Here is a 24,279-nt window from a genome sequence, read left to right on the forward strand (position 1 = left end):
CGCGGGAGGAGGGGCACATGCACGCGCGCTGCGCGCGCGTGCATGTGCCCGTTGCCTGCGGGGCTAAGCCCCCGACCTAGTAGAGACCTAGCGACGCGTCTGCATCTGGGGACCTCTCCTAAGATCATTTGGGGACCCCGACCCCTAGTTTGGCAACCACTGACATAGGTAAGACCTTTATGAATATAAACAAATATTGATTCCATTCACCTGTTTGATTCCCACAGCTGCACGTTCCTCCACTCACACCCGATGTTAATTAGGGAGACACAATTGGTCTGCTAGGTTCTTTATTTAAAATGACGGTCAGATGGTGCGTTTTATTGTCTCCGCCAGGCCGAAAGGCATGGCGAGAGAGTATGTTTTACCCTCCGTCCGTGTGTCCGTCCGTCCGTGTGTCCGTGTGTCCGTGTGTTACCAGCTAATCTCCGGCAGTGGCACCGTTGGCCCGGTCGCTGCGAAACTTTGCACACACACTCCCTGGATGCCAATTCAGAACCTCTGCCTCAAATTTTTCACATGGGCCTGTTATAGCGCCACCTGGAGGCTGATTTGTGCAAAACCCATTTTTTGTATATTACTCCTACAGATTTTATCCAAACGTCATGCACATCGGTACACAGTATCTCTATAGTCATGTGATCAACACGGATCTGTCCGATTTCCCATATTCCATCCTCATTGGCTAAGGTTGGCTTCCAAAGTTTGCAGGATTGGTCCGTTTTGAACAAACTGCCTCCAATCATGAACGCAGCTTTCCATTTCCATAAAATTGCACACGCACATTCCCACTAGGCCGAGGAAGAAATGCCACCCTTTTTCACATTGCCCTGTTATAGCGCCACCAGCAGGTCTAATTTAGCAAAACACATTTTTGGAACAAAATGCCTCAAATCATGAATGCAGTTGCCGTGAACGACCTAAGAATAAATGGCACCCTTTTCACATTGGCCTATTATAGCGCCACCAGGAGGCCACAATAACGTACCTGACCTGGCGGAGACCTGTGCTCCGAGGAGCACTTTTTCTAGTTAGGTTCTGAAATAATACTAAGAATAAGTAATAGTTGATGTTGAAGTTTTGGGAAAACTATACTCTGCTACCCAAAGAAACATCCATGCATCTTATACAAAATCAAAAAGGGACTTGAAGACTATTTGAGGGACTATGAAATCAATCCAAACACAAAGTACACAAGTGAATAGTCACAAGAAAATACAAGACTTTCGTAAACCATGTGCTTTTATTACCAGTGCATATTCATTGAGAAAACAAAAGTGTTTGTATTTGGTGTAACACAAATGGCATACTTTAGGTTTTCAACAATGCTTTGATCACTTTTCCAAAAGTGAGCCTGACTCTTTGAAGATATCTGGGCTCCTGTTTGGCAACAAGTCAAACAACAGATCAGATGCATAAAAGTGTTGGCACTCTTTATCCGTCCCATCGTGCAACACTCATTCAGAAGTTCTGATGATTTCTAAACTGGCAGGGAGTGTGATGTGAATGCTTGGATGCGCGCTATGGTATGTGAAATCCCATCATACTAGCACTGCAGGTGGCCTTTTTTATGCATCTCATCCATTTGCTGCTGTGGGAAAGGTCCTTATATTACATGATACTGTATGAACAGCAGGGAGAGTAAGAACAATATATAGCTCTTCTAGCATAGAAAGTTTATAGGAGCTATGGCTTGACATAATGCAAATAGAAAACGTTAAAAGTATTTTTGCATGTCCCATAATCATAACACAGTGGTATTATCATAGGCAAGTCAATTCTAAGCTTACGTACATGACTATCCCCAAATGTCATCAAATTCTTCTTTACATCTAATACATTGTCAGAATTGCAGCAAAGAAAAACAAATGGAATCTGTAAAACAGAATTCATTATAGTCAAGTGTTGAACTGTGGATATCAATGAGTTTCTCAGTCTCCCTTACAAAGTTTGCATTGTCATAAACAAAAATATTTTGGAGCTGCTCTTTTAACAATGAACATGAAATTTGAATTTGAGGACAATTCATCAGTACCCGGGGTGATATTCCAGGGACATACATGCATGTTCTAGGTTGAAATGTTAGTCACCGTCATACGGTATTTTGCTGTAAAAGATCAGTCTATGAGACCACACCACCAGTCTATCATTAATTCAAAACAAAGTACTGTAGTTTCGAAACCTCTCCCTTGATGAGTACAATGTAAAATCCTCAGTGTTAATTTATTAATTTGTAACTCAGGGAGTGTACACATTTACACACTCAGAGTTAAATTTACTCTCAGGATTTCACAGAGTAGTTTTGGACCTCTATCTGACTTTAGGTTAGAGTTGTTCATGCTTACAATGTGATGGAAGTGTCCAGGTTTGAAATAATGAGCTCTGCTTTAGGGTGAATGTTACCTTCAAGGGAAAAGGACAAGGTGTGGGATTTTAATGAGGGGAAAAAAGCACATAAAATAATTAGAAAAATAATTTGTAAATGCTGAGCTAGTGTATAAAATAAAATAAATTAGCAATTCCTTTTTTCGTTTGTATTTTTCTTTAAAACAACAGGTATTACAATCATTTATTGTGCTGCTTACATTTGCAATAAATATGACAAACTTTATTTCGAGCATGTGCTAAGCTTTTCGGTTCAAGAGCACACTTTTAAACAGCTGCCATAAACATTTGTTTGAAATGCTGGAATCGTTGACCGCTGTTTGAATTACCAAAAGGCTGTGTTTCAAAATCATAGCACATGTAAATACGGAGTGATCCAATATACACAATATACATTTATGCATATACAGTACATACAGCAATTCAATGCACAGATGGTGGTGACATTAAAGTTAGATGCCAGTTTTCCATAAAGGAGGAAAGTATGACTTTCATAGTTGAATAAGCTTAGCGTCATTCAATTCACTGTAAGCACTAACTAGATCATGATGAAAACAACCAATTGAGTCCGTGTTCTCTCCTAGGCATTTAGGAGCAAACAATGGCATGCATTTGGACAAGTTATGGCTCATTATACTTCAATCTATCTCTGACCCTTCTGGTCATCCAGAACAGCTCTGATATCTTTTAACAGTGTATTACGTACAGTACACAACAATTCTTCATACTTCCTCTGACATCCTTACCCCGCTTTACGTGAATTACTGTACTTGACACAGAGGCATTACATCACCTTTAAAAAAAGAAAAATAGCCTTCAATACACACCATAGAAGAGCGTCAGTGTGGGCAACGTCATTGTGTCTGGGAGGTCAGTGAACGTTGTTAATCGGATGATGTGCATGTCAAAAGGCTGAATTGGAAATGGCGATTGCACCCTGTGTGGTACACTGGTTATGTCATCCTTCAAGTCCTCACAATGTTGTCAGGCCCACTCTACTGCAGGTAACGATAAACTTTGAAGCAGTGGTTCCCAGAGTCTGCCACCGCCACGTGGCCATCAGAGGTGAGGGCTAAGCCCTGGGGGCCGTAAAGAGGGTCCGCTGATGTGTTGATATATGAGAGAAAGGACCCTGAGCTGTCAAACACCTGCATGGAAACGCAACATACAGCAAAGGACAGGTTTAGACAAAAACATCAGAAATCCAACAGTCTCATCAGAAAATGGATTGATACTTAATGAGCAATTCAAATAATGTCAAGTAATTACTGTATGTATTTCTCAAGCCATCTATATGATACAAACATGTTAATGTATATTAACATAATGTACAGTAGCACTAGCAGCTAAAAGACTGTATTATATCAATAACAAGGCAGGCAACAGAAGTGGGCTTGAGCCCTGCCAGACAAGCTCAAGCGAGTCGCCAGGTGAGCAAGTGTCTGCGCCAACTGGTACGATGGCCAGATTGCCCACACTATCGACACCAACTTGCATACGGTTATAATCTACTCCCAACTTGCATAGAGTTGTACAACAACTTATTATAAAGACTTACATATTGTACATACAAACTTTTTTTTTAAATATTTGTTTTGGGATTTTTATGCCTTTATTTAGAGAGGGATAGTGAAAGTAGGCTGACAGGAAATGGGGAGAGAGATGGGGGGTGACACGCAGCAAAGGTTGTTGGTTGGGAACGGGAGTCGAACCCGCGATACGTTTTCAGGCTGGCATTGCAGCCCAGGGTTCCTGGAGAGTCACGCTACGGCCCAGGTCGTACATAAATACTTTTAAAACACATTATGTCAATATGTTACGTATAGAAAATAATATACTTCATGCACTTTTTTCCTGTAGTACTATGCATTTCATATGAGATCATTCTGTGAAAATCATGACAGCTAAAACTACACTCAAAATAACGCACCTTCGAATAGTGGTTCGAGATAAGAGCTGAGATAAAGCTGTCACACGACTCTTAACCACCATTTTCTTATGGGCCCTATACGTCGTTGACCGTATTCCCATGGGCTACACTAAATACCGTTGCCAAAAATAGCAGATCTACAAGCTCACAACCCGTCGCAATGTACACTGTGAGCTTGTATATCTGCTATCTTCCCCTCGAATAGGGATGGCAGGGTTCAAGTGGTTCATTATATGAATTATTTCATACTAGACCATACCCGGTGAAGGGCGCAGGCGAAAATAGTTGCAAATGTGGGGTTATTGCAGGTCCTGGCGCGCGGTTCCCCTCCCCCCCCCCCCTCGCGCGTCCCGTCGTGTTTTCATAGACCTTGCTGCTTGTTTCTCGCAAGAAACCTGGCAACGCTATCTCCCATTGTGTGACACATAAACGCTAATAATACGCTGAGATTTGATGAAATTGAGAAACGGGCTTCGCAGTTAAGTTCAGATGGTAATGGACAATGGTCAATGGCTGTGTGCAAATTCAGAGCAATTGCTCAAGTCACTGAGGAGAACCGGGCAGCTTTCCATGACACAACGGACGACGCACTACACTACTACAGAGAGACAGACGCGACGCACTACACTACTACAGAGAGACAGACACGACGCACTACACTACTACAGAGAGACAGACAGAGGTTTGTGAAATTATAGGAGGATACTGTAAGCCTACCTGAATCCGGCTGTTGCCCCAATCAGCAACAATGATATTTCCATTGGCATCTACAGCAACCCCAGTTGGAGCATTGAACTGACCATTCCCCTCTCCATGGGAGCCAAATTTAAAAAGAAATTCTCCATCTGCATTGTACACCTAGTAGAGAGATTGAAGTTTCAAAGTTTAGTTTCACCTTATCATATATGATATCAACATTTGGAGAAATGATTTGTTTTGACATTTTAAAGCTCCCTCCACTGTTTATTTTATTTAAGAATTTCAGGAGTTTAATGTTTTACAATGTAGTACTATAAATCAACAACAGGAAAGGGAACCAGGCGCTCAAGTGGCTAAAACGTTCCCATACAAAATATAATATTGTCCAGCGCTCTTGGAACTATATGAATGAAGATATATCTGAACAAGAAGCGTAGCTCCCAGGCACTCAAACAGGAAGGAAATCCTATATTTTTAATAATCTTTATTGTAGAGTAGCTATATGATTAAATAGACATGAAAAAACATCGGTCGTCATCAGGGCAGCAAATCTAAAGTGACCAACAGATGGCAGTCACATAAATGGCATTTAAATAAACAAAGGAAAAAGTATTTCTTTATTTATCTTAATTATGTTTTTTTAAGATAATAAAGCAGCAGTGTAATTATTGATATTGATTATTACTTTTTCTTCATTGATCATCTTTCTCTACATTGTACTATTTCTCTTTGCTTATTTAAAGGCCAATACCATTACTGCCACCTATTGGTCACTTTAGACTACTGTATTATGTGTCTGAAACCTTTCTTTCTCTTTTGTTATGCCCTAATGAAGACAATGTGGTTGAAACATGTTGGCTCTACAATAAAGGCTTTTAAAATAAATTCTTCCTCCCTGTTAACATTTTTTGGTGCCTGGGACCCCACGCTTGTGGTATACATTGATTCCAGGGGCACCATTGACCATTACGTGGATTTTGAGGGCGAATTCAACAATTTAAACTCCTTGTGAAACGGTATTTGTCTAAAGTGACATATGTGGATTTTAGGTTATAGTTCAAAGTGAGAGTAAACTTTACTCATAGACAACGGTGCTCGCTTTTGCTTTCACTTTATTACCTTTGTGAGAATTTACCTAATTTGCCATAGAGAAGTCTATGATGCATAATTTACAACCATACAGGGTTTGGTGAGAACATAAGGGAAGGAGGGGGATTTAAAAGTGACACTAACTATGATGAAAAACAATGCAACAGACATGACACTCTCAAAATCCTAAGCTTCTACAACAAATATTAATTTAAGTACAGTATGTGATCTAGAAATAGTTTCGTCATAATCCCAATAAAATGTAGGAATAAACAAGGAAAGATGGTTGGGCCTGCTTCAGTTGTGTCTCTTTTGATAGGAATCCCATTTTAAAGTATTATTTAGAGTATTTGCTCACAAGGCATACTGTATTGTTGAAATTTAAATGTTCACTGACATTAAAAAATAACACACATATTCTCCACACTCACATGACAAACCCTACCTTGACTGAATGGTTATGGAAGTCTGTTACAACAATTTCATTTTTGTTGTTTATGGCCACAAAGTGAGGACCTAGAGGGGGCCGAGTAGGAGAGAGGAAAGATGAGTCATCTACTGCCTGCTAGCTTACAGTATGAGAGGATGTCCCAATCTATTTTGGGACTTTCATTAGAAGAAACACACTTTCCACAGTAAAGGGCCGTTCACACTGAGCACTATAACTATAACTATATCATTCACCATTGTATTCTTTTTTATAGTAGGTGTGAACTCTGCCATCCACTTGACTTTGACAATTTGACAATTTTTAAAACTATATTTTTACAGTTGTAGTAATAGTGCTCAGTGTGAACGGCCCTTTAGACTGTAAAAAACACACCAGTTTCAGAGTGGTAGAGCATGGATTGGTTTGTAAAGACATAACGCTGCTATTGCATGGTGAATGCCCCTCCCAGGCTCCCACATTGTTAAACTAACCATAACCGTATCCGTTGAGTCACCCACACTTCAAATCAATCCTTTCTAGAGTTTCAATTGCAGAGCCCAGTTGGTATGTTAACATTGAACAGACTGAGCATGTGTGAAAGGAGTAGACAAGAGACCTGTTTGTCAGGATGACATAAACACAGACAATAAATCAAGTATTACTTACTGAAAACAGGGCCAGATTTACTAAGCTTTTGCTCCAGAGTAATGTTACCACCACTTTTTTCTAAAAGAAAAAAAGGTCCAAGTGAGAAATGAGACTTATAATGAATGGAGAAGTGTCAGATGAAGTAGAGTACATGATGGGCTTTCCATGCAACAAGTGAAGCCATATAATTGCAGGATTACACTAATTCTGAAAATCCTCTTAGTTACAGAGCAAAAACAATGGTCTAACGAGGAGGCTCGTTATGTTCTTTCATGCAACAGTGCACTTAAACAATTGGATTCAAGAAAATTATAATATTAAGCAGGTATAATGTACAATATAATGTGATTTTATTAAATTAAAGGATCTCTAAATAGTCATGCTACTCGCTAAAGTGCTGAGTCATCGGTGAATGTGTACAAATGATCATACTCCTGTGCAATATGAACCATGGAAAACATCTGTAAATCTGGCCCAGGTGTGTTCACTCAACACATACATGAGGCAGCCCTTGCCTTGCAAAGCTGTGCATAATGAGTGCTTCAGTTTAAATTATTGTTTGTTATTGAACTCAATAGCACATCGTACTGTACCTGCGAACTGTCTGTCTGATGTTCCTCGAGCTCCAAACTTAGTCACTAGCTTCCCATTTGACTGGAAGATGAAGACACAGCAGGCCTTGTTATCAACAGTGATGATATGGCCATTCCTGTCAACGGCTACGCCTTTGGGTCCCATTAAACGGCCAGCCCCTATTTTGTTCTGTGAGGGCCAAAGGAACAGTCAAAAAGTTAGTGATATATTTTGATTGTGTGAGGAATGGTCTGTCACTTTTTCTCCCAACTTTGCTTATGACCATTCACCTTGAACTTTCCATCTGACGAGAAGATGCTGATCCATCTGTTGTCATAGTCAGCCACAATGATGTCACCATTACTGTCCACTGTGACGCCTGTGGGTCTCTGCAGTTGGCCTGGTGAACGACCTCTGACACCAAACCTCAGCTTGAACTGTCCATCATTGGAGAAGACCTGGAAAATAACACTTCAGTTACTCCACATTTTAACTAGCCTGGTAAACCCTCCCTCCGGAAATCTCATTTTCATTCGATGTCAGGAAGGAGTCTGGCATGAACGCCCATGCTGCAATATTGGCTGCGGGCTGGAGTTGGGCGGGAGTAATACCGTTGACTGACAACCCCTTCAGCCAATGATCGTTTTTCCCCTTCAGCCAATTGCAGTGGATTTTTACGACCTCCGTCACTAATATGACGCAGCGGGACTTTTGAGACGGCCCAGCCCAAAATAGGTTGCCTTATGCGGATACATGCGTGTCACAGCCCGCCCCTCCCGGTTCTCTGAATTTATATTTTTAAATAGGCTCTGTCATGATTAATTGACCACATATATGAAGTTAAACAACTAAATTCTATCCAAACGATATCTTAATAGTAAATTCCGTGCCTCAAAAAAGAAGTTTGAGACCGTTTTAAAACCCAAAATAAGAAGTCACGGCACTCGCAGAACAACAATGGCTGCCGTTCGTTTTTTTTCGGCCCCAGTCAGGCTGCACTCGGCTTCATTCGGGCTCACTCGAACTCGCCACCTGATTGGCCAACGTAAGCTGTCAATCACAGAACGATGAGCGACGACGCTGATAGGCGCGGTTAGGTCCTGATTTCGCTGGAAACTCCCCAATATTGCAGAATGGGCGTTCATGCCAGACTCCTTCCTGACATCGAATGAAAATGAGATTTCCGGAGGGAGGGTTTACCAGGCTACATTTTAACCACTTAAGCCCTATAAACTTTGTCATATGATGAACATCCTCCAGCTCTGTGGTGTGGCAACATCCCACCTGTATACACTGGTTGTTGCTGTCGGCAACCACAATGCGGCCATTGCTGGATGTAGAGATGCCTTGTAGGTTGGTGAACTCTCCTTTATCTCTGCCCCTCGTTCCTGGTAATGCAACATATGTAATATAAGAATACAGTGTTCCAGTTACACATGCACGCACGGCATTTAGTGCCAGCCAGCCATCAATTAGCCGTATACCCACCCACTCTGTAGATCAGCTCGTCTTCAATGGGGTTTTCCTTTTTCTTGGTGGTGCTGTACATACTGGAGGGCCTGCGGACAGCCTTCTGTCGAACGTGACCCCCTCCCCCACTGGGGGACTTCACCCTTCTCTTCACATCATCTGGTGACTGGAGGACGTCTGATGGCTTGACAGCACGCAGGCGGAACGGGCTCCCCCTCACAGGCTGGTCGTACAGCAGTAGAGAGAAGGTGAACTCTCCCTCAGAGCGTAGGGTATATCCCACCTCGTAGGTTCCATTCTTATTGTCCACCACCTCAGCCTCAGCACACGCAACGTCTGCGGAGGTGATTTCTGCCCTCAGAGCAGCATTCCCAGTCTTCACCAGCTCCCCAGCCTTGTCCTTGGTGGTTACCGTAACAGTAGTGTGCTGACCCACCAGCGCATGCCTCAGGCCCTCGCCGGTGGCCACACTGGTATGGCCCACAGCCCCTGTTGTAATCAGCACTCCCAGATTTTGGATGGAACGCCGCAGGCCCTCTGTCTCTACCTGGCAATCTAGGTGTCCGTTCTCGTGGGGCTGCTCAGGGAAGGTGTGTCTGGCTAGGGCACTGACCCGCTCTCCCATCTGCTTCTGGACCAGCAGGACCTCTGTGGCGCTGCCGTGACTCAGGGCCTGTTCTGTGAAATTGCAGCTGCTTTGGATGTTCTCCTTGCCCTGCAGCAGTGATGCTAGCTGTGCCTGAAGTACCTGAAAAAACACACAACCAGGTAAAGGTCACCAGTCAAGGGTGATTGCAATGCAACGCAGTGGAAACATTTCAACAAATGAACAGCACCGTATAACCCTTCTAGAGGAAGGGTTTATATAACAGCTATATTCTGGGATAACATTCTGACCTTCTGCTTGGTACTGCAGATATTCTCTACATCAGTGATGAGGGCGGTTTTACGTAGGTGTAAGGCCTTCTCCAGCTCATCGAAGGTGTTACTTATTTCAGTTACTGCCTCGTTCTTGCGGTCCGTCAGTTGCTTTGAGATATCATTCACAAGCTCGATGGCTGCCATCAACTGAGGTAGCCTGTCAGAAATCAGTAAAGAACAAATAGTTAAAGTCTGAGAGGGACCTACTGTACCTGAATAGTAAAACACCATCCTTGATATCTGCATACCTGTTGCGCACAGTGTCCAATTGAGTTTTTAACGCTGACTTATGCTGTTCCAGCACATCCCTCAGTGGAACGGTCACATGTTCTCTGTGCTCCCCTTCTGTACACTCCAGGCACATGGCTGTTTCACATGACTCGCAATAGAATTCCATCACCTGCAGAGGGCGCAGTGGAGCATAATGTAAGCCAAGTGACTAATGCATTCCTGGAGCTCAATCCTCCAAGAAATTAAATAATACAAATATGCATACACAATGTAACTGTACTCAGGCCTAGGTGTACTATGTTCTGTTTCTGCTTATCTTTGAAAGACCTCAAACAATACACAATAATCTTGGTCAAATTGTTATATCTGAAAGAAGCTTACCTTGCCCTCATGGTTGGGGCAAGAGAGAGGCTGGCAGGCTGCAGCTGCACTGACTGACTCAAGAGCATTGCAGGCCTCAGGTTTGGTGCACTCTGGGTCCCGCTGCAACACCTCCATAAGGTTTGTGATGAAGAAGTTGTTCTGCAAGGCAGCCACACCTTTCTCTGGTAAGATAGACGTTTGGCGGCACACTGGGCAGGATAGAGTCAGAGACTGAGGAGGGATGTAGTTTTGTAAGCATCTAAAAGAAGGCAAGAGGTAAACGACAGAGAGATGAGTCAGGGAATTGTTGCTATGGAAGTGACTTCTAGTTCCTAATGGTTCCAGGTTGAAATTGTTATTTGTTAACTTGTGCTTAGTGTAAACAAAAAGGTTTAATTATGGTTAGAAGGAAAGGTGGGGGAAATTGAATTTTTTACTAACATGGCAGACATAAATGATCTGTGGTGGCAATAAAGACTGCAAAAATGCTCAAACTGATGAAAATGCTTCTGTCATGTGAGAGGAGCAAGCCTGTGGAAATGTCTGCTCATTGCCAGCAGCGCTTTAACATGACTAATCCTGTTTTCCTGTGGCAAAGTTCAGACTGGTTGGGACCTTATGTCATACAGACATACTGTAGGCCATAATGACGGGACAGTTACTGGCATGAGTGCTGTCTGTGCCCTAATACACATTTCAAGCTGTGATCCAGTAAACATACTGAACTCATTGCTGCTAATTGTATTTATTTTCCGTATTTTATTCAAAATAACAGAAAATGTCATTCCATTACAGATAGAGTACACTTTATACTGTCTTATTCCATAATGAACTAGAAAGGGGCGCTCAATGGAGAACATTCTCTGCCAGGCTGGGTTTTCTAGCCAGGGCTGTGTACGTCATGGGTTGCAGCCATCAGGACCCATGTTGAGAGACCTGTTGAGGCCCCTCAACATGTAATTACAATGTGGGATGATCGGATGTTGCCTTCATTGCATGTTTTGTTTTGAAACAAAACATGCAATGTTTAAAAATATTCAGTGGTATGTATTTAGACATAATGAAGCACTTAAGCCCTATAGTACATAGGGCTTAAGTTCGTCATACAATGGATGTGACATGTTGTGGATCTGCTATTTTCGAAAATGTTAATGTAGGATTTTCACCTATAATGACAAAATAGGGACGCCAGGTTGAATGAAAAGTGGTAAACTCACTTCTCGCAGAAAGTGTGCAGGCAGGGCAGGACCTTAGGGTTGTGATAGTGATCCAGGCAGATGCTGCAGACCAGGAACTGCTTGTCTATCTGCCTGACCACAGGGCTAGTGCTGCCTGTCTCACGCTTAGCCATGATGAGGGACATTCAAAGGACACGGGAGCACAGGTACCACTTAACCTAGACGAAAGCGAAAGGAAAGACATTTGTGAGCGAGGTGAAGAGAGCCATGATGAAGAGACAATCACAGCAGAGGAGGGTGTAATCACTTCATCAGCCTAATGCAGGGGTCTTCAACGTTTTTCAGGCCAAGGACCCCCTGTTGAAGACCCCTGGCGTAATGGACATGGAAAGAAATGAGTCACAATGACGGCTGCTCAGTAGGAAATGAGGATGAGAAGAGCAAAGATCAGTGGCAGAAACGGACTGAAATCCGGTATTAAATGATACCAAATACAATACAAAACATGAAATCTCTATTACATATATTACAGTACGGTATCCATCCTTTCTCTCCTTTTTCCCTACAAAAGAATATTGGATTACCCTTTTAATGCTTTTCAGTATTTATGGACAGAGGAGGACTTTTGTATTAATATATTGTAAGTGAAAATCATAATAATGTTAATGGCATGGAAGAAAAATGAATCCATGTAATTATGGCTCTCAGCCAAGTAAATATCCAATCTAGGAGCAGTCATTCATGTAGATATTAATCATATTCTTCAAGGATAAGAATGGATGACTGACAGATTCACACACACACACACACACCCTCTCACGGATGCCTAGATTAAGTAGGGACCTGCTATATGAAATAATGACACACAAAGACTCTTATTCTTTTCACGATTATTATTTTACGAATAGTCAAAACCCATATCAAGCTTCAAGGTTCCAAAGTGTTTCAAGTCTTTGATGTTATGTCATGGGTACACATACATAAGGATAAAAAATATATCGTTCTGGTTCCTCATGACATTGTAGCAGCTTCAAAAATAAGAGTTAAAATCTACAACAAGGAAGATAAACAAAAAAGGAAAAGAACTGTTGTCCTAGCGCTTAAGGTACTTGAAGGTGCTGTGAGCAAGGTTCTTACTCCTCGGTTATACACATCTACTATAAACATATGTGTGCAACTAAAAGTTGTAAAGTGACCTGTGCCAGTGTCCTTGGCATTGTCCAACACAGATCAGTGGATGCCACATGCATTCTTATAGCGTAAGATGCTACAGTATATTACATGGAAGGGTATCAGTGGGTTAAGAACAGATTATCTCTCTGTGCCAATGATACATTGTGCATCCGTCATACGTGCACACACACATAGAGGATTACACACCCAATAGCCATAACCATGGCATGGGTATACTGCTTTACCATGGTCCTTGGACATTGCTGAGAAAAACGGCATCTGTATTTCATATTTTTCTGTTACTACATGCAAATACTTTTCTGATAACCTTGTTTGTACTTTTTTTTATCAACAGATTTGCTACTAATTTTGTACATAGAACTGAAGACCACTAAGAGAAGAGTGCTGTGGTCAGAGAGCTGAGATAACTGCCTAAAGTATATTTGCCACACAAAACATGCGTCACTAGCACTAGTTCTACTACTTGGGGTCACATGGGGTGGTTTTGCAAAAGGTGCAAAAAGTTACGCGGAGTGCCATAACCGTATTAAAACGGTTTTGGTGTCTTTTTTTTTTTTTTTTTTTTTTTTCCACACGGGAGGGGCTAGAGCAGCTCTGGGAGTACCCATTGTGATCCTGAGAAGGATAGGCCAGATGGATCGCCGGAAACAAAAACATGGCTCCCCATCCGCTTCCTGTCTATTTCCTTCTTTAAAACGCCTATATCTCCGAATCTGTTTCCGGTGGGGAAAACCGGTCATGCGCGATGCGTTGTAACTCGCGAGTGAAATGTTATCGTTCCAGGATATAGCCAGGGTCATCGCGCTACATGAATGGATGCTTTTTTTTAACGTGGATTTGCTCGTCGTGGAGTCTAGAGCTTTAAACAGCGCAGTCAATGGGGAGAATGCTGGCACCCACGGTAAGTTGTTATGAAAGAATTCAGGCACCCAATGTGTTAAGTTCTACTACAGATGCTGCTGTACAGAGGAGAGTGACCATGCCAATGTCTGCCACTGATGGTGGTCTGTTCTACAACATTGAGGATAAAAAATAAATAAAAGCTTTACATCAACTTCACCAGTTTTCACCATCACCAATGGGTGGAATTCTGAGGAACAGTGTTTATAGGAAAATAGATACTTTTTCCAGTGCCTTCAACACCATCCAGACATAACGGCTAGCTGAGAAGCTCTCTGTGATGCAAGTGCACCAGGACCTGGTGGCCTGGATCAGGGCACCGTTCGGTAACCCTTTTTGTTCACCCGCTACACATCTGACTTCCGCTTCAACTCCGAAACGTGCCAGTCAGATGTTCTCTGACGACACTGTCATTGTCAGCCGTAGCACAGATGACAACACAGTCGAGCACAGTGCTGTGGTGGTGAGCTTCGTGAAGTGGAGTGATGGCAACTTCCTTTACCTCAATGCAAGCAAGACCAAGGGGATTGCGGTGGTCAATCGCCAGAGCAATAAGAGACCTCCAGCCCTCTGCATCATTCATGGGGAGACAGTGGAGTACGTGGAAACCTACTATTTCCTGGGGGTACACCTAAAACAAGCTGAACTGGACTGATAACACGGAGGCCCGTTACAAGAAGAGCCAGAGCAATCTGTTCTTCCTGAGGAGGCTCAGGTCCTTAGGCGAGTTCAACAGGATGCTGCAGGTGTTCTACCAGGCTGTTGTGGCCAACGTCCACTTGGGGGGGGGGGGGACAGTAACAAGCTGAATAAGCTTGTGAAAAAGGCTGGATCTGTCGTTGGAGCTAAACAGGACGGTGTGGAGGTGGCGGTGGAGGTAAGCACAATAAGGAAGCTAGTAGCCATCATGGCTAACCCTTCCCATCCCCTCCAGAAGGAAATTGTAGGGTGACTGAGCAATGGCAGTCTTTCGTGCCGTCTGCCATGAAGCTGTACAATTACGCCACCACCAGGCATCCCGCCTGGTCCGTGGTCTTGGTCAAATGACCAATATGACTCTGGTTCTGGAACTTCTTATCCTGTGGACTAAGCACTAATGACATCAGAAACTGGTGTCTTGAAGACATACATGTCTTTAAGCACTGAGATAAATAAAACAAAACTATTTATGGAAAATATGATCGATATAAAAATGCTATATTCATGAAACTTTCAAATAAAGTGTTAAAACAAAAAAGCCTCTGTATGCAGCAGCATAGTATATGGCCAACCCTCTAAATGTAAAAAGCTAGATATTTTCTTGAATACTTCATTCAATACTTTCATGCATACTACATTCTGAAATCGCATGCAAAAACAAACAAACACACAAACAAAAAAACATAGTAGTTTAAAAAACTTCAATGCTAGCTGGGGACAGCTGGCTCTGATTTTCCTACTGTTGGCTGCCAAATCAAGAAAAGTATTATTCTATATTCTAGGGAGTGCAGTTGTATTTGACAGACAATAATGTCAACAGGATAGGACTGATGCTTGATGGAATATACCATGACCTAGAGATCATGGATTTTAAATAGTGCAGAAATGAATGAGAGAATTGTGCAGAAAAACTCTAAGCGTCATTTTCCATGAAATGTTAGAATGTGAGGTATTTTGTTACAAACTCAAACGACACTGTAACAAAGCTATTGGCTTTACTTCTCGATCTGTGGGGGTTACCATTCAGCCAGATAAGAAAACAATGTGCACATTGTGTACAAATTGATTCACTCAGTTAAGAAAGCATTACTACATCTACTAGCTCATCCTTGTAACTATAAGCATTCCACCCCTACGCCGTAATGTGTTAAAAACACAGACAGAGCTGCTGCTGGTAATGACAGTTTAAAGGCCATTACTTAAATCTGACTAATCCTTAGAACACACACATAAAAATGTCCCTTAGAAAGCTATGTCAACTCACTCTTAACCTCTTTACCCGTCACAGAACCGTGTCAGAGGTCAATCTCGCCTCATCGTTCAGCCATGGCGCCAAACCCAGGATTTGTAATCCCTCCATTGAGGTTACAGTACTTCTACTGTACAGGGAGCGATAGTTAGATCTGTCCTTTGATGGAGCAGACTGCCAGCAGCTTTTGTGTGCATCCAGTAGCAACAGAGGGAACTAAACTCAAGCTTAACGCTCCATTTTTCAGTTCCTGTCTGAACAGTGCTTTGACAAATACAACAAGGCCTGTCTTTTCTCCAGTGTTAAGAGGAAGGAGAAAAAGAGGAAGCCTTAAAACGCCACACCCCAAATTCCTAGTTCCTTCCCTTGACTAAGACTGGCTGAGTTCACTCAGGCACCACCTGTCTGCCTATGGGGAGATGGGGTTAAATACACAGTTAACGGAGAGCTAGTAGCTGGCCTCTCTCTCTCACATGAACAGGCAGGGTTCAGAGGCAGCTGTCTTTCTGCAACACAGAGCAGTTAGCTCTAACAATGGCATTCCTTCCCTGCTTTCAGCCACAACTCACCACAATCGTCTATTCCCCTCCTTTCCTCTCTACTGTTCTTTCTCGCCCTTTCAATTGCCTTCTCATTTTCTATTCGACATACGCATTGTCCTGTGTGTCACCAACCCAAATCTCAGCGATGTTAGAATTTCTGTTACGCAGGAGGACCCGTTGTTGTTATAGTTCCTCAGTGATTACAAGGCCCAGTGACTAAAGGAGTTATCCAGATGCCTTTCACTGTCCACACACACACACCCAGTCTGACTGTCCCAGCTCTTCCCAGCGCCTCTCTTCCTCCCTCCCCTTGTCTCCACTCCAAAAAGCCCCCTCCTCGCCCTCCCTGTGCCTGCTTCCCCTCACATGGGCTCTGAATGGCAGCAGCTGAGCAGTGACATCAGGAGGCAGCAAGCCTGCCAGATCCCAGAGGCTCCTCCTCTCTGTTCTAGGGCCTGCTACAGTCTCCCTAGTCTTCCATTCCTCCCCTGTCTGTTCCCTCAGCAGCCCTCCTTCTGCTCAGTTCCTCCCCCCTCACCACAGCACAGAAAAAAAGACAGCAGCTTGCAGCAGCAACGCATGCTTGCATGCAGCTCTACGGAGTGACTGTAGACGCGTTTAGCTAAAACAAAAAATAATACAGCAACGGTTAGAAATATAATATCACACAGAAATAGATCCTAAAACTCCAGGGAGACAAGCAAAAGTGTGATAGGACATCTGGATAAACACACACAGTCATTTTACGTACAGCACAGTTTAGTAGTAGAGGTTAAGTCAAGGACTGGCCCTTGTCCAAAAGAGTACAGATGAGGACAAATCTTATCTAGATTGATCATTAAAATGAAAACATGAACAGTGATAATGGTGATGGTAAGGTTCTAATAGAGAAAGGAATGTGGTGAGTGAATATCCTCTTCAAGGCATCCTTATGGGAAATTGCCTGTTCAGCAGTTCTTTTTACAGATCAAGTTTATTATTCTAGTCAGTCTGCAGCAGTGTGTTCTCCTTACTTCACACTCCACTTTCACACAGGAACAGGATGGCAGCATAGAATATACAGAATATGTGTAGTTGTAAATCCAGGTCTAGATCCAGCTAGATCTAGTTCAGCTTTTTGAATATAAAGTGTTTTTCACACTCTTGCCCCTGCATTAACAACTTAAGCCCTATGTACACATCGTCTTGCAATGAATATTGAAAATACTAAATAGCAGATTTACACACTCACAAAGTGAGCTTGTAGATCTACTTTTCCTTTTTTTTAAAGAGAGCCAGGTTGAAAGTGGTAAAGTGGCTTAATGGCCTTCTCTGATCTACCACCTGGATTACTGTGGTATCCCCCAGAATGTAATGACAAAATCAGCACACTTACACATGCCAAATCACTTTGAGTCTAACTCAGAGCCGAAACTTCAAAATGACCATCACATGACCGAGGCAGGACAATCAGTTCAGCAACTATCGATAATTTTTATTGCGATCATTCTATTTTACTAATTACTTTTTTGATTCATTGAATAATTGAGGCACATTTCTTTTTTCATATTGATTGACCAACCACTTAAGCTTAATATTTATCTTATTAAACAATTGTTGATTACTTTTTATAATCGAATTCCATCGATTAGTTCGATTAACTGTTGCACCCCTATTCCAAACAACCTTTCACCTGAGGTCAGGTCTGTGTGACAGAGACAGTTTAATTGGATCTCAGCAACAGGCTTACATTTGGAGAAAACATTGTGCTCAGCTTAATCTGCTTTGATCAAGTCTGCTGCATGAGGGTATATGGCTATATGCCTTTCTCTTTCCCAAAACCCACCATTAGTTTTGCCCCTCACAGGCTATACTGTACTGTACAGTAGCTCCACTATACTACATTATAAAAACAATTGTGGTAACACTGTATAGGAAGGTTGCGTAAGAATTGTGCTCCGTTATTCCCAGCCTCCATACTGTAGCACTGACTTGGCTGGCTAGTTCTGGCGTACGATTGTACTTTGAACAGTAGCATGAATAATTCTGTTATTACTAATGGGTGTGATACTGTTTGTTGTGGGGGAGGAAATGTGCCACTTAGAATTACACACCAAAAATATCTGAAATATTGCTTAAGCTTCTACTCCACATTTTGTAATTATTAATTGGATCCATTAAGCAGAGAAAATACAAGCCCTACACCTTATTGCCTTTTCGTGAAGTCAGTCTGTCAATATAATGTTACAATAAGATACTCAAAATAATATATGATTAATTTCAGCTACTTTTGCATTACTTTGTTTTCAGGAAGTCTAATCTCTGTGATTTTTCTGTCTTCTTCATTTCGTTTTAGATTTCTCTGTTTTTCCGATTTTTCTGTTTTAGTCAGTATTTGCGATCAGTATTTCCGCATTCCTTAACTGTGTTTTGAGTAACTGTAACAAATTGCACTTAGATGTGAAGTCGCTTTATTGCAATCCTGTATTCCATTCCATTGGCCAACCACTGTGACTCAATACTGAACCTTCCAGACTGCCTATTGCAACAGTCAGTTGTGTGGTGCACTGGTAAACATTCATGAGGATTTAAGTGACCTCATGTAGGAAGTGTTAACCCATGGTGATGTGTTGTCAAGACAGTGTTTAAAAATAGAGCATTGCATTTTTCTATTCACATCTATTGTGTGCGGGTATGTCATCAATGTACAACAATTGTTCTACAGTGGATAGGTGAAATTAGTAAAGAACTAATTTTGAACAAGCTCTCCTTTCTCACTGTAATTTTGTTCATTTCTCTGTTAGGCAGATTGGCTGTAGGTCTCTGCTTGACAGACAGGGTGACAGAGAGAAAGTGAGACATAGGTAGAGAGAAAGAGGGATATGTATAATGCGTTTGACATGTACAACAGGCCTACCATTGATAAGATATTGATTGTAAGGTTTAAAATACATACTTTATCCAAGGCTTGAAGGTTTACTTAGATCTACATCTCTCAAAATATACAAAAACAAATGATGGTGACCTCCGAACTGTAGTGATTTAATTTGAAGGATTGATATGCTCTTAAGCAGTGAAAGATCCTTCAGACATGGATAATGCATGACTGCTCACAGACTCATGTGTATTGTGACTTCATCTTATCACTCAAATGACCCCATTTGCCCTAGTTATAAAAGTCTGAAAACAACAACTTGGTTGAATCAGACCTGACCCTCCGGCTATTCTATCCTTCCATCAAACATGAACAATAAAAATGTTTGTATGCCGAATCTTGAGAATCTTTGTGGGCTGGGCCCCGTAAATGTTCCTGACTTTCACAGGAATCATCAGTCAAAGAAATGTAGGCCTACAGTAACGTCAATACACTGTAGTATATGACCTTATTATTTGTCAATACTTGAAGTAGATAGCCTACTGTATTACTGTATACCACTAGGTTGCCTTCTCGGACTCAAATACTTGATGTAACATTTGAACAGCTACTCCCTAAATCTACAAGAATGTTTAATTCCTTGGACATTCTTTGATGGCCAGGAAGATTGATTAGGTGGCACCAATACAGGACAATTAAATTTGAAAAAAGCGAATCTTGCTCTTACCACGTATTGCGGAATGATTAACCAATTTCAACCTGGCATCACTATTTTTGGCATGTTAAAATAGGGCAAAAATGTTGGCTATTTATGCCACGTGACACCATCGTGTACTGCAAGTATGAAATAGGGCTATAATAGTATAGAAGACAAGTTATGGTACAGCTATAGAAGACAAGTTATATTATAACTTATACAGTATATTATAAGTTAGCTATTGTAAGTAAAAATATGTCAAACAGCGTTCAAGGAAAAGAGCAGTTTTAAGATCTGAGAAAATAAATGATGACCATGTTATATCAAGTACAGTAGCCAGAAGTGTCGATTGACAGTGACAAGAGAAGACAGGGAGTCAAGAGATGTCTGTGTCACTCACAACGTCCCATCACACAGGGAGACAGAATATAGTCTCGCGTAGCCAGACAACTATTCCACAATCTCCGAATGCCATATAGAGTCTGGAACTACACCTCCCGAAATCCGAGAGAGGAAACTGGCGCTTCCGTTCATGAAAACATTTTATTTTTTCATTTCCATTTCTGCTGAGCAGCAAGCTAAATATCCTTAGATGATTTTGATTTATATTAGGATAAATTTGCGCGACTGGATAGACTAAACGGAAGTGGGGAGGAGGCTTCACATCCGGTTTATATTTTAATCATGATCAGAGCTTCAGAGTCCCATACTGTATGGAAACATTTGAAAATTGTTCAAATGTGTGGGAGGCAACAATTGTGGGAGGCAACAGTCTGGCCACGCGAGACTAGACAGAATACAATGCGGCATGTTGGAGAGACTTGCAGCCTGCAGACATGCACATCATGCGCTGCAGATTTCATAAAGGTTGATCAGCATGGGGCACAGGCCAACGCCCAGACCACCACCTATGGGCAACTACTACTAACTTACTGCTGTCACTCAAAACTTCACAGCCATTATCATGTGGTGCTGTGTAACTCAATAGATTATACAACAAGTTATAGTTATACCACCAGAGTTAGGATAATTACCCATATAGGCCTAGGGTCGACCCATGCTAAAACTGAATGACGAATAATGGATCATTGGTGTCATCATTGAAATTTGATAAAAAGTGAACTCATTTGAATTTTGTAGGCCTTCATTATGAGACTGTAATGCTTCAGCTTCCTATAGTATTTCAGTAAGTTTAAGTTTTTTTCCTTTTCTTTTATTACATTACAGAAATAAATGTGTATATATAGAACTAGGCAAGAATAGAGAGAACTCCTGCACACTGTCCTTAAACTTGGCAGGAGTTCTCTTTTCTTGCCTATGGATATTTCCTCCTACGCACCTGTCTACAAGAAACGGAATGTGTGCTAGACTACAGCCTTTACTGTCGAGATATACAGTAGAACTAAAACATTATATATAATGTGACAAAATCACCCACAGAGGAGTTGTTAGTATCATGTCTGCATTTGTTTATAGAATGCAATGACATTAAGATGATAACTGTCCGCCATTAAAAATGGTTCCAAATGTGTGTCTTTCTTGCTAACAAACTGATATCACATTCCTGGAAAACGTGCCTGAGGATTTCATTAAAAAGCATAACACCATGTGCTGGCCAAGATACTAAAGCAGAGAGTGCAGACTGACTTCTATGGTCATTACATGATCAATGTGAAACATAGGTGCTAGTAAAGTATGCTAAACCTGTACAATCTCTGCGACTAGGCAATCATTGAGCTTACAGTGTGCTTATAAGACATTAAAGCTCTTACCTAAAATCAATTGGGCTAAGCACAAAAGTGATAAAGAGGGTGCAAAAGACTATCTACAATGAATTGCTATGATTAGTCTAATCTGAAGACTCATGTAGTAAGTGAGCAGAAAATAATCAATAATGATCATTGTGCTCACAAGCATCATGATATCTTGACGAGGCCAAGTTATGGTTTTCACAGTCACTCATATGACAATAATAGGCTTTAATGCATATATCCAAATGGAGTTAAAGGGGGGGGTAGATGCCTTCATCATTTGGCTGCATTGAAACATTGACTTCTCTTAGTGTCCTTTCTCTGATAATAAAAATAGAGACATTAAACTTTTATTGTAGTAATAAAAAGTCACCTAGACATAAATCTGGTCAAGTTAGGCGAAAGTACGGAGTGCAACACGTCGCACATGTTGAGATGAAATATCTCAAAAAAATAATTTCTTGGACATAAACCCAATTATCCACTGCACAGATTGATTATTCAAATCATACTGTACCAACAGTCAAATCCAATGCTTAGACGATTGAATAAATTATGTTTTACAGTACAGTTACTACAGCATAATGGACAGACAGTGACATTACTTCCTAAACAGCTGGCTCCATGGTTAAATGTGGTCAGTGAGAGACTGGTGGTATCTGATTATTACATCCATTAATGTAATAATAATAATCCATAAATAACGACCCATCACGTCTTAGTCTAGACATACAGGGAAGTGATTTAGAAAAGAAATACCCCTACTAGGCAGTAGAAGGCACATTCCTATTTCCTATAGGGTAGCATGGGTCCAGCTCCATCTTCATTACTGCCACATTTGTTCAAATTAGTATTCAGAGATCGTATCCAATCATTTCTGAGGTACAATTTGTGCTCTACTCTTGGCAGTTTACACTTAGTTGTTAATTAGTTCAGGGTTTGCAAGGGGAATGCTACCCTGGATCTTATATCTGCAGTGCTACAACAGTGTCTGAATATATTTGCATCTAAAAGTGTTTCATGTGTTCCACTGTTATAGTGGCCTGCCTGATTTGTATACAGCAGCTGTAGAAGTGAAGTGAGGTGAATCTGACTGCAACATCAGCCATACTTGCTCTGTTCATTATGAGATTTGTATACAACAACCTTGAAGACCTGAAGTAGACATGCAACCATTCTCTATGCCCCTTAGGCACAACAACCAGGGATGTCTGTAACCTGCCCACGACCCGGTGTGGACTGCAAGCAGAGGAAAAAACTAGTCGAAGCATCCCACCAGATGCACCCATTAAATCCAGATATCTGGGAAAGGCGCTTTACACAAAGATAATCTGCTTGAAAAATAAACAAACGGCCAATCAATAATAAAGATTCACTGAACCATCTGGAAACCATCCAGGTCAGAGGTATGCAAATTGCACTGGCTGTTGCTGCAGTACAGTGCCACATGAGGAGTCATACAATGACATAATCAAACTACCAGCTGATTCACAATTTCCAAACAGAGCTTACAACCTCCTTATAAATTCAGATCACACCAGCTGCGAGATTTACTAATCTCCCAAACAAAAGAATGTGTATGCTTAGTTGAGGAGCCCAGCCCTCAGACTGCAGCAAAGATGCCCACCTGCCACAGATAAAAAGCAGCCAGGGCTGCCTACTGTAGAAGCTAAAATGGAGAAATGAGTGGGCTGCTCAAGGAAGCAGTAAAGACACAGAATAGTAGGTGGTATAGTGCAATCATTTCTCACAAAGACTGGTATACAATGCTTGTTTTGTATTCCTTTTTTTAAACACTTATCAATCAAAACACATTGCATATCCCAACAGAAAGGGTAGGGTGACAGTAGTAATTACTGCCACCCTGTGATTTATGGATGGACAGATGCCGGGCAGGATGTAGCAATCAATTATTCATCCCCCCTTCCCTGTATTGAGGAATCCAAGGAAATCTGCACCGTTTTTTAATAGAACAAGGAGGCAGCAACAATACCGTATATAAATAATGAATGGCCAGATTGTACTCACTTGAATTCCTAGCAGGAGGCATTGAAGTGTCAGCATCGCAGGCTGTACAGAAAGCTGCCCATTGTCAGTGTCCTATACACGCCAACAACAAAATCCAGACGCCACTGAGAGACAGAAATGAAAGGGCAGGGTCTGTTTGGGAAAAAGAAGAGACAGTGAGGAAAGGGAGAAGGGAAAAGAGGCTATGTGGGGAGTGGCATGCATACAGACTAGCACAGTGTTGGTTTGGATAGCTAGTGGGAGGAGTTTATGTGACCAATGGCAGAAGGAGGGGGGCAGGGAATATGCAGAACGGATGGAACCTTATGAGCAGAGAGAGCAATATAGTCGGTCTGGTGCAATGGGGCTTGGCCTCCTCCTGTACCACCCACTTCCCATAAAAGGACAATGGACGCTTTCTGTTGCCTTTGGGGTTACTTAAACCCCATATGGGTAACCGGAGTCCCTC

General features: G+C 41.7%; 1 protein-coding gene across 3 annotated transcripts; it reads right to left on the reverse strand.

The window, feature by feature from the left end:
• Window positions 1-1,224: 1,224 nt before the first annotated feature.
• Window positions 1,225-23,998, reverse strand: LOC311050374 (tripartite motif-containing protein 3-like). Of its 3 annotated transcripts, none has more exons than XM_084064418.1 (13): window positions 23,832-23,998; window positions 11,957-12,135; window positions 10,758-10,998; window positions 10,394-10,545; window positions 10,122-10,302; window positions 9,243-9,972; window positions 9,039-9,142; window positions 8,045-8,212; window positions 7,775-7,943; window positions 7,200-7,259; window positions 6,549-6,619; window positions 5,033-5,173; window positions 1,225-3,533 (listed from the first exon to the last, which is right to left on the reverse strand). In XM_084064418.1, exons 2-13 carry the CDS (start codon window positions 12,100-12,102, stop codon window positions 3,381-3,383), a joined length of 2,316 nt encoding a protein of 771 aa, XP_083920544.1. In that variant the 5' UTR covers window positions 12,103-12,135; window positions 23,832-23,998; the 3' UTR covers window positions 1,225-3,380. The 3 variants fall into 3 exon arrangements, with proteins under 3 accessions (XP_083920544.1, XP_083920546.1, XP_083920545.1); XM_084064420.1 differs by lacking the exon at window positions 23,832-23,998 and adding an exon at window positions 16,529-16,783; XM_084064419.1 differs by lacking the exon at window positions 23,832-23,998 and adding an exon at window positions 15,975-16,518.
• Between the last annotated feature and the right edge of the window lie 281 nt (window positions 23,999-24,279).

Source organism: Gymnoscopelus microlampas, assembly GCF_963454915.1.
Source record: "Gymnoscopelus microlampas genome assembly, chromosome: 8".
Taxonomy (NCBI): domain Eukaryota; kingdom Metazoa; phylum Chordata; class Actinopteri; order Myctophiformes; family Myctophidae; genus Gymnoscopelus; species Gymnoscopelus microlampas.

Coding starts and splice junctions, on each gene's coding strand:
- LOC311050374 (XM_084064418.1), bottom strand. CDS start 12,102: ATGTCCCTCATCATGGCTAAGCGTGAGACAGGCAGCACTAGCCCTGTG. Junction 9,143..9,242: donor CGAGCTGATCTACAGAGTGG/GTGGGTATACGG, acceptor TTGCATTACCAG/GAACGAGGGGCAGAGATAAA. Junction 6,620..7,199: donor TAAATCTGGCCCTGTTTTCA/GTAAGTAATACT, acceptor GGCCCCCTCTAG/GTCCTCACTTTGTGGCCATA.